Source organism: Actinia tenebrosa, unplaced genomic scaffold (genome assembly GCF_029948245.1).
Source record: "Actinia tenebrosa isolate PJP-AT-01 unplaced genomic scaffold, QUT_ActTen_1.0 PGA_scaffold0__85_contigs__length_37466705, whole genome shotgun sequence".
Lineage (NCBI taxonomy): Eukaryota > Metazoa > Cnidaria > Anthozoa > Actiniaria > Actiniidae > Actinia > Actinia tenebrosa.
Genome location: NW_028292569.1, coordinates 18093477 through 18107135, shown reverse-complemented (window position 1 = coordinate 18107135; position 13659 = coordinate 18093477). Strand labels below are relative to the sequence as shown.

Below are 13659 nucleotides of genomic sequence, written 5' to 3'. Positions count from 1 at the left end.
GGCTGAAAAGGGCAGGAAAACGAGGTCACCCAGTCATTAGTTCACAATATGTATCATAAAAGTACATTAGAATGAGTTTACAAGAGAAAAGTATAGAAATGTAACTCTTGTTTTGACCTGTATTCCAGCTATCCACCTTTATTCTGAATGAACAGCCTTGCTCAGCCTTGCAAGATGATTAGGTGACCTCGTTTTTGTGCGCTCGTAAGCCTTTATGAGAAGGGTGTATAGGAGGTGGCCTGAACAAAGGCAATAATAAATATAACGGTATGCAAGATAAGATGCGAAGATCACCGGATAGGGTAATGCAAATGCAATGGAATTGATGGCTTTTCGTTGACAAAAAGAGAGCCCTTTTGATCTGATTTGAAGAGTAGAAACCCCTCCCTCCCTCTCTCTCCAAAGTACTAGTCATCAAATTCGTTTACATATTATAATTTTCTAAATATAGGGCTAGTGATTGGGTTATCTTTAGCAGAGAAATTCTAATTTACCGTTTATATTGTTATTAATAAAATTTCTGGTATCCATCCTAACAAGAGCGATAAAATAGTTAAATACTAAGACCAAAAGCATTTACAGCATTTTACCAAATTTTGGATTATTGCTAACAACTTACAATGTCTTGAGGTTTGGTAAACCTGCAAAACTTTCACTGTGAACAAACTCGATTTCGTTGTCGTACAAATATCTAAACAAAAGAAGAAAAAACAAAGTTATACTTGCTATGGATAATGTACAGAAAATGAATGAGTGAAAATTGGAGAGCCTAACATTTCATCTAACAAGGGAGGGAGGGAGAGAGAGAGAGAGAGAGAGAGAGAGAGAGAGAGAGAGAGGCTGGTGACAAACATCTTCAGTGCCAGTGACACTTCAGGGCCCACAACAATTGGCGCAAGCTGTTGTGTTGTCTTTGCTCTCACGGGAAAAATCAAAATGGCGAAAAGAAGACGAGGAGGAGAAAGTATGTGTAATAATAGATATTCACTTACAAATTATTTGTGATCTGAGGTGTTTTTGGATTTTCGAGAAATCGAGGGGGGATTTCCTTGATTTTGTTGCTTGAAAGATCCCTTAAATAAAGGGGGGAAAAACATGTTTAAAGATTTGATTTTTAAAAGTATCCATGAGTCGACAAATTGTGCTAACCATATTTCCCACTACATGCTATTTATGACTAGTTCTTTAAATACTCAATCATGATTGGCTTATTTTTATAAAAGTTTGTTTGGTTGGCCTTTACTGTACTTTGGGTTCCAGAGAGATTTTTTTCGTGGATTTACTGTTTTTAAGCATGCTACTCCTATTTTCAAAATTACGCGACCGGCGCTGCTCACTACTGGTCTCGTTTTCTGTTTTGTCTGTTGTCAATCAAATACGGGAACGGCTTGCTCTTGCGAAATCCTTTCGTTGTAAATTCTGAAACGAAGCAATCTTGTCTTTCGTTCTGTTATATTCAAGCGGTTGAAACTTTAAGATCATTTTGGGCTTTTTTGCATGAAAATAAATTGTCCGAAGTTTGATTGACGGCACCTAAACCACAAGAAATACCTTTCAAGTGCTAACTACACAGGTCGCGTAAATTTAAAAATAGATTCGCCGCAAAGATTCGCTGATTCCGTGAAAAAAGCCCTTTGGGAGCCAGCGTACCTTTACTGTAACTCTTAAATCAATTACATTCCTATAGTTTTGTATAGAATTCGTACATCAGGTATAGTATTGTTTTTGTATATTGTTAAAACTTACAAAGTACGGATACTAATGTGTCTGCCTAAATCCTCAGGAATCACTGAAATTTGGTTGTTGCTGAGCAACCTAAATACATATACAAATCTATAAATTAAAACGATGAAATATAAAACACAAATGATATTAATCTTCTCAATCTTATTAACTATTTATGAATTTTTACACCAATGGTATGCATGCATTTAGGGTCACGTGTATATCCTGCTCGTACACACCTAATCCAAAACTCCAACCGTTTGCAGTGCGTGCATGAGCGCTAAGTATGGTTTTAATTTATTGAGGGGTTCACTGTGTCCCTGGCTTAGTGCCTGGGACGACAGGGCTGAAAAACATATGCGCACATGTCAAATTGTCCACAAAAGGAACGAAAACAAAAAAATGGCGCCTTAAAAACTTGGTTTGAGAAGAGCCAGTGGTCGCAATATACCTTCTCATTGAACCTTATTATCCAAACCTCAGTTAAAAAAACTGCAACCTCTGATCGCCAGGTAGCCACTTTGTTTTGATGGTCACGTGATCAAAATGTCCAGATATCTAAGAGAATTCGATCACGTGGTCCAAGCTAACACCAGGGTCTTCTCTGCGACGATGGCCATATTTGAATTGGAGTCGGCCGAGAGGACCCTGGGAACAAAGTTAGGTAAGCCTGACCGCTGACCGTTTTTTAACTCTGTTGGACGGTGACAAAAACCCACCTGCCTACTCCCCTGTGTAATGCACATATAAACTCGTTAAGTATCAGTCATGTTCAGAAAAACCTAGACATGGATTTGAACTTACAGGTTTTCTATTTGTTTGATTCCAGACTGCGTCAGCAAAGAGGTATCTACGATGTCATTTTTACGCAAAGTCCTATAAAGCACAATTAGTATTGTATGATGTCATGTTACGATTTTATGCATGTGTGCAATTCGCTTTTGAGTTAAGCTTAATTAATGAAACTTATATCGTTGGCGTGGGATCCCTGTGGTTTTAGACATTTTGGGCTACCTTTGTCAAGGGCCAGGTTTCTCAGCAAGATTCAAGACGAGTGACAATAGACCCTTTTTGAGTTCCAAATTACCGCTGTGTTTCTTGATCACAGACTCATTTGCTCAGGGTTAGCTTCGATTTTGTGAAGAATATTCATGTCTTCCAGTCAAGGTCCGTCAATTTTCAAAGTGTTTGTATTGTTGAAGTTGTGCATTCTTTACTTTACCGTTGGTATTTGTGAATATTTAGACACTGATTTGAGGCTAAGCCTGAGTAAATGAGTCTGTAATCAAAAAACACAGCGGTAGTTTGGAACTCGAAACTGGACTATTTTAAGTGTTCTTCGATAGAATATCTGCACTTTTGATTCATATTCTCGACATTTAAAGCTTTTTTTTAAAAAAAAACCAACAACAACAAAAATAAAAAACACCAAAAAGAGATCTTTGTTTACTTCCAAATAAGGTAAGCTTTGGCCAAATTTTGATAATAAGTCGATAGCCACACAAAGGACAATTTTATTTTGGAGAAAGTTTCATATATAATTTTTATAGCAGTACATCAAACTTACTGGTTTTTTTTGTGTGTGTGTACACTTTTAACTGAAATTTAACTCCTTTTTTTAAGTCTAGATCACTGTTTTCTGTTCACTAGGCGCTAAGCGATAGAAAAAACTCATAATCGAATTTCCGTGATCAAAGTCTTAAATTCTGAGATATTCTCGCTAAATAGTTGAGCTTGTGGGACATAGCAACGGTAACTAAGGTGAGTCGGAACCGCGAATTGATGGTATTCACAGCCGCCATGTTGGATGAATTACACGAAAGATTCGTCGGTCATTAGTAGCTTTTGCTATATCATCCAACATGGCTGCCGTGTTATTTTATTATTTTCGGAACGATTGAAAATAAGCAATTGATAGAACTATCTTGCATATATTTCTTCGCTACTGTTACTGTACTAAGCTCGTGCACTATAAATAGACACCAGAGTAAAACGTTTGCGCGTTTTCTAAAGATATAGAGGAAGTGCAAGTTACGTCATTGCCGCCATCTTAGTTGACGATGGCAATGCATTCCTCATAAGTTTCTCTTGTTAGATCAACCAAGATGGCGGCTGTTTCATTGTTATTCATATCTCAAGGGATTTTGAGTCACGTGGTTGCACACACTCTATAGAAGGGTTTAAGTGAAGAAGTATGTGTTCCTTTTCTCTGAGTATACAAAAAAAAAAAATTGCGAGAATACTTTTCTGAGACCAAGGTACTGTATTAATAAAAGATAATTTGAAAGAATTAGCCTGAAGTTCAGTTTCTAGTATTGACTCTAAATTTTGGCATTTTGGAAAGTCCATTTATCAGGCATGGTTGAAAGTCTTGCATACGCGGTTAGAGCATGCGCAGACGTTTTTTTCTTGTGTCCTGCATGTTATAATTTCTTTCTACTCCCAAATCAATGAATTCTGGAAATCCTGTTAGGTTAGGGAAGGAGGATAACTGATTCCCATCTAGACCTCTATAAAACAGTGAAAAATAAATCAGTAAATCCCTTGGGATTAAAAATGTTCGTGGTGGATTTGGCGGAACCACATAAGCGTTGCTTAAATTTTATAAAACTAGTTGAGTGTAGGGACCCGTCCGGCTTTCCCTCCCAGTCGCATGCCACGCCTCGTTTGGCCATAGGGGTCAGTTTTTAAAACACTTCAATTGAACGAGGGAAATGCAACCATTAGCCGAGCCGAACCAGGAACCTTCCGTAGACCGGTTATAGGGGGTTGAATTAGATTGCCCTTCTGGTCCAGCAAATCAGTAGATGGCCCTCCTGAACAGGTTAATGGTGGACACACGACCAGACCATAAATTTAGTCGAGCACAGGGTCGCCACACGACCAAACTACCTAAACACGGTCCAACACTACCAGACCATGAATTTAACTAAAGGTCGACACACGACCAGACCAACAAAGCATGTAATGCATTACGTGTTATACATAACCCTTAAAAATCTAACTAAGAATCTACTAGAGTGCAAGCAATTAATCCGTGAAACACTAATTACTAAATAGTACAAAATAGTGGTAGTTGAACAATAGAAAACGATAGAATTTGCATGAAATTGTGCTATTTAATATTGCTAAACATTGGAAAAAATTGCCCATACATTTGGAATATTTGCTCTTTTCGGTCTTTTTCCTCTCTTTCCAAAGCAAAAGGTTGTTCTTAAAAGTAAAATTATATCGGCACAAGTAAACTGCTTGACAAAACATCCTAAATGACCCGTAAATCTTCTGTTCTTTCGCTAACTAGTAGTTAGCATGTTTTCGAGGCTACGAAACCTAAGAAACCTTAAAGTGCACATGAACCCTTCGACAATACTTTCAGTACTGATTCTACACGAAGTAAATAGTTGAATGGTAAAATATTTCTTGATTTGAGTGATGCGTTTCTAAGTTATGAAGGTTTATACTTCCAATATGCTAATGAGTGTGACGTCTATTAAGGCTTAATCAAATATACAAAATCGAACTGGTTCATAGAAACAGTATTTAAAAAGCATCATTATTTTACTCATGGTTTACATGAAAGCTATTTACAATTTTTATTTTCAAAATGGCCAGCATTTAGTATTACTAGTTACAACAAAAACACTCAAATACCTTACCTGACGTCATCATCATTAACATATTGGAAGTATAAACCTTCATAACTTAAAGACGCATCACTCAAATCAAGAAATATTTTACCAATCAACTATTTACTTTATGCAGAATCAGTACTGAAAGTATTGTCGAAGGGTTCATGTGCACTTTAAGAGGCGAATGTATAGGCCAACAGATAGTATGAGCTTATAAAATCAGCAAAAATACGGTTCTAAATTTCAACAAATTCCTATGAATTATATACCAAAATGTTCAGGAAAGCCAGGGGTTTTCAAATCCACTTCTGTTTTTTTTTTTGACAGTTCCTGTTTCATATCAAGGAGAGACGATTTTCTATACTGCATAAGACTTTCGTACTTGTTAGTATCGTGTAACGTTCGTAATCAGATGACGTAAAACGACGCTTAAACGTTTAATTATCGATCTGCTAACATCTTAGTGAGCGAGTGAGTGAGCGAGTGACACACTTTCATATTCAGACCCCTCACAATAACTCGTTTCTACTCTTCGCGTATCCACGAGTTAAAAATGCCCACATTCTTAATAAAAATCCCACTTGAAAAATAATCCAACATTTCCCTTTTCTGCGATTCTCAATCCTCATTTGCTACAAATCATCACGTGGTGATATATCACTTGAGCTGTCTTGGCTCTATAAGAACAGTTTTTCAATCAGCTGCTTCAGGGAAAAATCCAAGAAAGGAAATTGGAAATTAGATTACAGACATTAATCAATAAATCATTTTATTTGCAGTTTTTTTTTTCTTTTTTCTTCTTCTTTGTTTTTGTTTTTGTTTGTTTTTGTTTTGTTTTTGTTTCTGTTTTTGTTTTTTTTATTTCACATGATTTTTTTTGTTTCTTTTTGGTTTCTTTTGCCTTACTTTGAGATTGTTATAGTATTTTTTTATTAGATTAGATTAGATTAGATATTAAATTTGTAATAATTCATTCTGAAAAGCCAAATTGGGATGAATCAATAATTGTATTGTATGTTGTATTTTATATATAGGTTATCAATCGGCTAAGCATCTGATACGGCTGTGTATTTTCACGTGTCACGGAGTATTTTGGCGAGCCTTTAGGCGAGTCGATAAGGTGTTTTATGATGCAATTCGGCAAAGAAATGCTCAAACTCTCTCTAAACTCTATCGTACCCAGCGCGAGCAGATGAGAAGTGCTGATACGGCCTCATATCAGGCATGGTCTTTTTTCATATCACGCACATTCTTTGCATAATTAAATGATAATGTGTCATAAAGCATCCAGACTTAAAGCGTGATTGCGCTGATTTACAAATATATATCAAAAATCTGAGCACCGCCATTCAACTCAAAAAGTACGGTGGTTTTCTTCAATAGAATTCAATCTAAACCATATAATACAGTCCGTGAATAGTTGAATTAACTGAATCCACTTCTGCTATTTACCTAGATAGTCATTATTTTGTGAAAAGATCCAAAAACCGTGTTTTTGAGACATAATTCGTATGCGCTCACATGAGGGGGCGTGAGCTTGAAATCGTAGCTGACGAAATGTTAACAGATTTTTTCTGATGTCTAGTAATATGTAATATAACTTACAGTTTAGCAAGACCACTAACGCCTTCAAAAGCCCCGTCTTCGATGTCAGAAGTCCAATTGTTAAGTTCCCTTAAAAATATCAGAAATGAAGCATTATTACTCTACTTGCGTTTGTGTTTAAGGGTTTCTCGGTGACAGTTTCCACTCAGAAAGTCCAAAAAGGGAAGTTGAAATTTTTACACAACTGCGTCTGAGTGCAGCGCAAACTACACACAAACAAATAGCTATTCCAAAACCTGTTGTCGGTTCGAGATCTGAAATGGACAATCTAAAAGGAATTTTTGTGCGTTTTCTGGCTAAAATACGAAAAATTCACATTTCTAAATCACAGGTAATATTAATTTGAATAGACATTTAATTTTTTCGGCTGTTAATATTGACCTAATTTACCATTTTCGACCACTTGTCATTCCCTTGAGCATCATTTCTTCAGATCTCCAACCGACAGCGTATTTTGAAATAGGTGTTATAAACCCCATAATGTCCCATGCAAAATACTTCCACACTTACAGCCAAAGTGATGTTTCATTTTTTGGACAACTGATTCCCCGAAATGCTCCTCTTTTCAAGGTCCTTATATTGTTTCCAGTTATCGTCCTGATGAGGACAGAATACCCATTAATCTTACATGGAGGAGATAATTAGGGGTGAAGCTTCTAGTGTCAATTGCAACTTTTTACTTATATTTGTCCTTTCATTCTTTTATATTTTCTTTTTTTTTTTCTTTCTTTCACATTTCATTTCCTTTCATATGTATTTCGATTCGTTCCAGTCGTTTTTGCTTCGTCGGTAAAAACGAAACTCAATATAACGCGCTATCATTGGCGTAATTACACCCTTTTTCAAAATTACGCGATTCTTCTTTTTGATTATGATTTGATGATGGCTTGTAATTAATATATCTCCCTTTCTATGTAGATAATATGATAAGGCACTTTACATCGAGTTAAGAATTCCAGATTGTTTTTTTTAATGCAACTTAAAAACACGAGAGGTTGTTAGTATGAGGTGTAGGCAGTGAGGGTGGTAACTACCACGGTTTCTTTACGTCCTCAGTGGTTTTTTAAAAATCCCTCCGATATTGGTTAATTATGATGAAGTATGGAAAAACGGGACCGCCATTTAAAGTGATCATCCGAGCCACTTAAAAGTCTAACCATTTGCAGGTGTAATTCAGTTTAAAAGCAGCACTTTCTCCTCAGTTATTTTAAGACACTGAGCGTTAGTCCGGCCGGGACTCGAACTAGGACCTGATGTTCAACCAACTTTGCCAACCGGGTGACGGGAAAACTGTTCAGAAAGTTTCTGTTGTTTTGTTCACCAATATGGCTGCCTTGTCACGTGAGTGAAAACGCTCTAGAGATTGTACTTGTATGATGAAAAGATTTTAGCTTAATTTGGCTGGTGTGAATACAATCTACACTAAAAATGCTGCTGATGACAGTACCAATAAGTTATAGCTTAAATACCAGTTTTAGCTTCTTGTCTATTATCTTTAATGATAAGTAATGATTGATACAACACTTACAACCATCTCAAATTGGTGAGTCCTGAAAACATATTTTCTCCAACATCTTCCAGCAAGCAGTTCGCCAAAGTTCTGTTGAATATCATAGCATTACTAGTTACGTTAGTAAATTTAAGATTAGATCAGCTCAGTTTAACTCACTTTTATAACTCATGAGAAATACTTAATAAGGTGCTGACACACGGTGCAACATCGCGCGCAACAAATTTCATCATGTGAACATGGCTACAACATTACCTGCAACATTTAACAATTTCCAGCCAATCAGCTTGCACCAAACTTATAACTGCTGACCAAATATCTTAACATAGCAGGCCGACTCAAGCGATGTTGCGTGATTTTGTTGCAATGTCTGTCACACCGATTCAAATTTGTTGCTTGCAATGTTGCGTGTAATGTTGCACCGTGTGTCAACATGCAACATGCAACATGCAACATGCAAAATGCAACATGAATCATTTCCTTTTTAGATCAGTATGATTCTATATCTTTTAGATAACTATCAAAGCCTAATATTATCGCAGTACTTACAATTGATTCACATTTTTAATGCTAGAAAATGTGCCAGAGACAAGTTTTCCTCCCAGTGGGTTCCATGACAAATCACTGCAATGAATAACTTTCACTTAATATATGCATATAATAAGCACATAAGGTTTATTTCACTACACTCCTACTAGACCTTAAAATAGTGGTGGCAAGATCAGATGTTTAAGATAGTAAATGTTGTTCACATGCTATTTAATTGAGCTTGGTCTTCTATCCAAGAACTCCTCGTCAATTAAAGCACCGAGACCTAAGTAAACCGGTAGATTGTCAAATAATAGGTTTGACATTAAGATTATACAAGTGACTTCCGAAAAGCCTTTACTTTTTGTTTCATTGAAACAGGAATAACTTACAGGACTCGTAGTCTGGTAAGACCATCGAACATTCCAAAAATAGTAGATGCGTTCAGGTTATTATTGTTTAGGAACCTGAAAACAAACAAACAAACAAACAAACAAACAAACAAACAAACAAACAAACAAACAAACAAACAAACAAACAAACAAACAAACAAACAAACAAACAAACAAACAAACAAACAAACAAACAAACAAACAAACGAATTTGCTCATCGTTAATCATGGGGCGAAAATTTAGAGTTCTTTATTTTATTCGTTCTTTTTGACTTTTTGACCAATCGGGGACAGGCACTATTTAAAAGCCTAGGAAAGACAGGAAAGTCAGAGGAGCTGGCGGGAAGAGGGTATCACATGGATCACAAATCAAAAATGATCAAAAATGATCATGAAGTAGCAAAAACCAGTATGGGAAGGGGAAAAAGTTATGGGAAGGGGAAGTAATGGGTGTCATAACAAAAGATAATATCTCTTTAGGAGCCGGAACGGTAAGCTTTTTCAATCCACTGCCAAACCCTGTCCCACCCCCTCGCCGGCGGTTTATAATATAACACTTTAAGAGAGACTAAAATTATCTTACAAGTTGATCACACTTTTTGGAAGATAAAACTTGTTTGATATTTTGTTGATCTTGAGGTTTCTGAAAAAGGAAGGAATCTCCATTGGCACCCTCTAACAACTCTACAAACAGGTAGTAATATCTAAAAATCGTATTACAGCTATTTCAACAAAGGTTGAATACTCTGTGGAATAGTCCATTTCAAGGCCGAAGTGCATTGTGGGTTATGAAAGACATTGTTTTAAGTAGTAATAATGATAAATATTTATTCTATTTTTAGTGTATTCCATCTGAAACAATATACTAACTACAAGTAGAGAGTTAATTGCTGTATATTTACTTTTTATTTCAAATTAACGAGACCCACAATGCCCTTTGGTCTTGGAATGCACTATTCAGTATGCAGCATTCAGTATTCAACCTTTTCTGAAATAGTTGTTAAAGAGGAAAAAAGAATAAGTGCTGTTTTGCGTGCGTGTGAAATATACCGTGAAAAGTACACTATAGATTTATGTAATAATATTGCTACTTACAGAGTAATGAGGTTCTTGAAGGATAGAAAAAAGTCCTGGGGAATTTCTTTGATGGTACCGTTGCAAAATGTTCTGCAATTGAAGTTCAATTATGACACTTGTTTCTTATGTTTTAGCTGCAAATATTTAAAAGAAATTTAAATTTTAAATTTTTTTATCTTTTCACGGTGTATTATTTACCATAATTTTTATCACTTATGGTAAGAAGGAGTTGTAGTCCCTCTCGTTCCCAGATCCTCCTCGGTTGTCGTTCCTCGGTTGCCGTTCCTCCTCGTCAGAGACTCTGGGAAACCCTACAAATTCTCGCAATTTGATTGGCTTTTAAAAAGAACAATAGATCTACTTTTTGATTGGATAATTGAAGACAAATAGAAGTTTTTGTTCGCCATTTGTAGATTTCACAAAGCCAAAGGCTTGTCCATGCCTGTCTTGGCTTGTCTTGGAAAGACTTCAAGCATGTGCCGTGTGGACGTGGTTGCAATATTCCTTGCTTCCGTTTGTAGGGTTTCCCAGAGCCTCTGACGTGGAACAACGACAACCGAGGAGGATCTGGGAACAAGAATGAAGTGTAGTATTCTCGTGCCCGGTTCCCCCTTATACAAAAATCGTAGGATCTGGATGACCCTGAAAAATCAGTAGTTAACTGACAATAGACCCTTTTCAAATTCCAATTACCACTGTGTTTCCTGATTACAGACTCATTTGCACAGGGTTAGCCTCGAGTTTGTGCAGAATATTCACGTGTTCCAGTCAAGGTCCATCGAGTTTCAAAGTGTTCGTATTGTTGAAGTTGTGTATTCTTTAGTACTTTACCATTGGTATTTGCGAGTAATTAGACACTGATACGAGGCTTACCCTGTGCAAATGAGTCTGTTATGAAGAAACACAGCAGTAATTTGGAATTCGCAACTGATCTATTGATCATTAAGACCTTCATATATGGTTTGCCCTCTCAAGGGTGTGAGAATGCTAAATAACTGGCTTACATATATATTGCGCTCTCTGGTACTTTCTCTGGCACGGTGTTGAGCCCAACACACATGACCTTGAGGTAGGGTCCAGTCCACTCACAGGAACAGTTTCCCACGGTTGGTTGAGGGCATGGGTGAGAGCCATTCGTATGCTTCATCGAACGTATCGATTGTTTTGCATCAAACGAGTCCAAACACGCAAATTGCAGAAGAAGAACAAATAACATGTGCTGGACCGTAGTCATCTTGAAAAATAACAAAATTAAAATAGTTTTCAATAAGAAATCTTTAATCGTCAAAATGGGAAGTTTTGAAAAAAGGAAAAGAAAAAAGAAAAAGAAGGAAAGAAAAAAGAAGTAAAGAAAGATATATTTCAAAAGTGTATATCAAGTGAAAAATTACATTTTCGACGCAATTTGGGCTCTCTCAAAAACAAACGAGTGCAATTTTTTTCTAAATTGAACGAGAAACTATATTATTACCTATTTATAGTATACATGAAAAATTTCCAACCAAATTAGAAAGCAAAAAGACGTGTTGGAAAAAAATGCACGAAACGAAGAACCAGTCATTTCTTTTGCGATGTTTTTTGTCAAAAATCGGTTTACAAAACAATAATTAATTTTCAAAAAAATTATATCAGGAAAAAAAAACCCAGAATAACAAAGATTGCTTTTGATCTTTAAAGAGTTAAAACATGTTTAGAGAAATCCTTTTTCATTTTTAAAACTTTAAATGTTTTGACATTTTTTGAGAAAACAAATCAAATATCCTCTTTTTCCAATTCCTAAACACTCAAAGGAATGTTGAATAAGCTGCTTTCTTTGTACAGAAGTATTATTTACTTCTTTACGGACAAAGTAGGCGAAAGCTTTTTCTTAAGTTTCGAAACCAAGTATCAACATCTCGCTTCAACTTTCGTGCCGGTAAAGTGACATTTCAATATCAAACAATTGTTGTCGTTCGCGGCCTTCCTGTGGTGACAAACCACGCTGCCCTCCCCTGGTATTTCATTTGAACTACAGTGCTGTCAGCCAATCAGAATTGAGTCAATTTTTCAGGTATATTATTAGCAATGCAAATTGTGAAGTGAACTGAAAAAGAATGTACGAAACCATATATTTCAGTATAAAGGCGATTTTCGAATGAAAAAAAACAACAACAACAAAAAACAAAAGCAAAAAAGGAAAAAGAAAAAAAGAAAAAAAGAACAGCAGTACTTTCCACAGCAGCATTTTTGTATAATAAATTAATTTCATTTGCATATTGATATTTCAAATGTTTATATCTTTGAAAAGAGAAGTCCACATACAAAAATACTGCAACCATACTACTACACCATTCACATATGTAATGATTTTGAAAAAAAAATTCTCAATATATACACTTTAAAAGAAAGAAAAGCTAGGGACCTCATCCAAATTTGTCAGCTAGCTATACGGAGGTAAACGGGCTACAAAACCAAATATTTGTTAAAAAGTAAAATTGGACAAAGCGACAAAAGCACTTCAGTATATAAAAACAATGCATTTATAATAAAACAAGTCAAAATTGGACAAGCTTACCACTCGTATGCTTTTGATGTATTTTGTTTGGGCAGGCTTTAAATCGAATATCAAAACTATTGCATGTATAGGCTTGCAAATAAGTAGTTTCAATTTGTAGGTGGTTGGATGAATAATGTTGACTTGCGTGTGGACTTTCTATTGTACACGTTCACTGCTGCTAAAGTTTTACTGATTTCTTTTCGAGTTCGCCTTTGCTCAGTCTTTGCCAAAATTGTACTTGTCTATACACACACTTGCAAGAACGTTATACGTACAAAAATAGAACATTAATCATTTAGTAAGATAGGAATTATATTAAAAAACAACAAAAGAAGATCACTGAAGCTAAACTTTTTCTTTTGTCTTTTAATGTATTCCTTTCTCACTAAATTACAAATGTTCTATTCTTGTATGACAACCTTCTTGCAAGTAGGTTTTCATCGCAGTTATTATACCCGTGAAACAAATCAAATTAGTTAGAACTTAACACCGCCAAAATATCGGCTAAATGCAAACTTAGTAAACATTTGTAAAATAAGCATAAATTAGTCATGAGTGACTTACTACGCAATCACACTCAGAATAAAACTTGATATGTTTTCGTTGTGAGATAATACGTTTTCATGTTTTGGATTTTGTTGCACGAGCATAATGACT

At 35.7% G+C, this 13659-nt stretch overlaps 1 protein-coding gene across 4 annotated transcripts in view; it reads right to left on the bottom strand.

The window, feature by feature from the left end:
• Nucleotides 1-13244, bottom strand: part of LOC116299903 (uncharacterized) — a 31550-nt gene extending 18306 nt beyond the window's left edge. For 2 of the 4 annotated variants that reach the window (XM_089034256.1, XM_089034266.1), the window contains exons 1-13: nt 13021-13244; nt 11471-11700; nt 10485-10556; nt 9973-10032; nt 9390-9464; nt 9019-9093; nt 8488-8559; nt 7470-7556; nt 6960-7028; nt 2530-2601; nt 1747-1815; nt 993-1073; nt 620-691 (exon numbers count right to left, since the gene is read on the bottom strand). In XM_089034256.1, coding sequence (XP_088890382.1) covers nt 620-691; nt 993-1073; nt 1747-1815; nt 2530-2601; nt 6960-7028; nt 7470-7556; nt 8488-8559; nt 9019-9093; nt 9390-9464; nt 9973-10032; nt 10485-10556; nt 11471-11700 — 1034 coding nt within the window. In that variant the 5' untranslated portion in view covers nt 13021-13244. The remainder of the gene's footprint in view (nt 1-619; nt 692-992; nt 1074-1746; nt 1816-2529; nt 2602-6959; nt 7029-7469; nt 7557-8487; nt 8560-9018; nt 9094-9389; nt 9465-9972; nt 10033-10484; nt 10557-11470; nt 11701-13020) is intronic. The other 2 variants (XM_089034261.1, XM_089034269.1) reach the window with 2 other exon arrangements.
• Between the last annotated feature and the right edge of the window lie 415 nt (nt 13245-13659).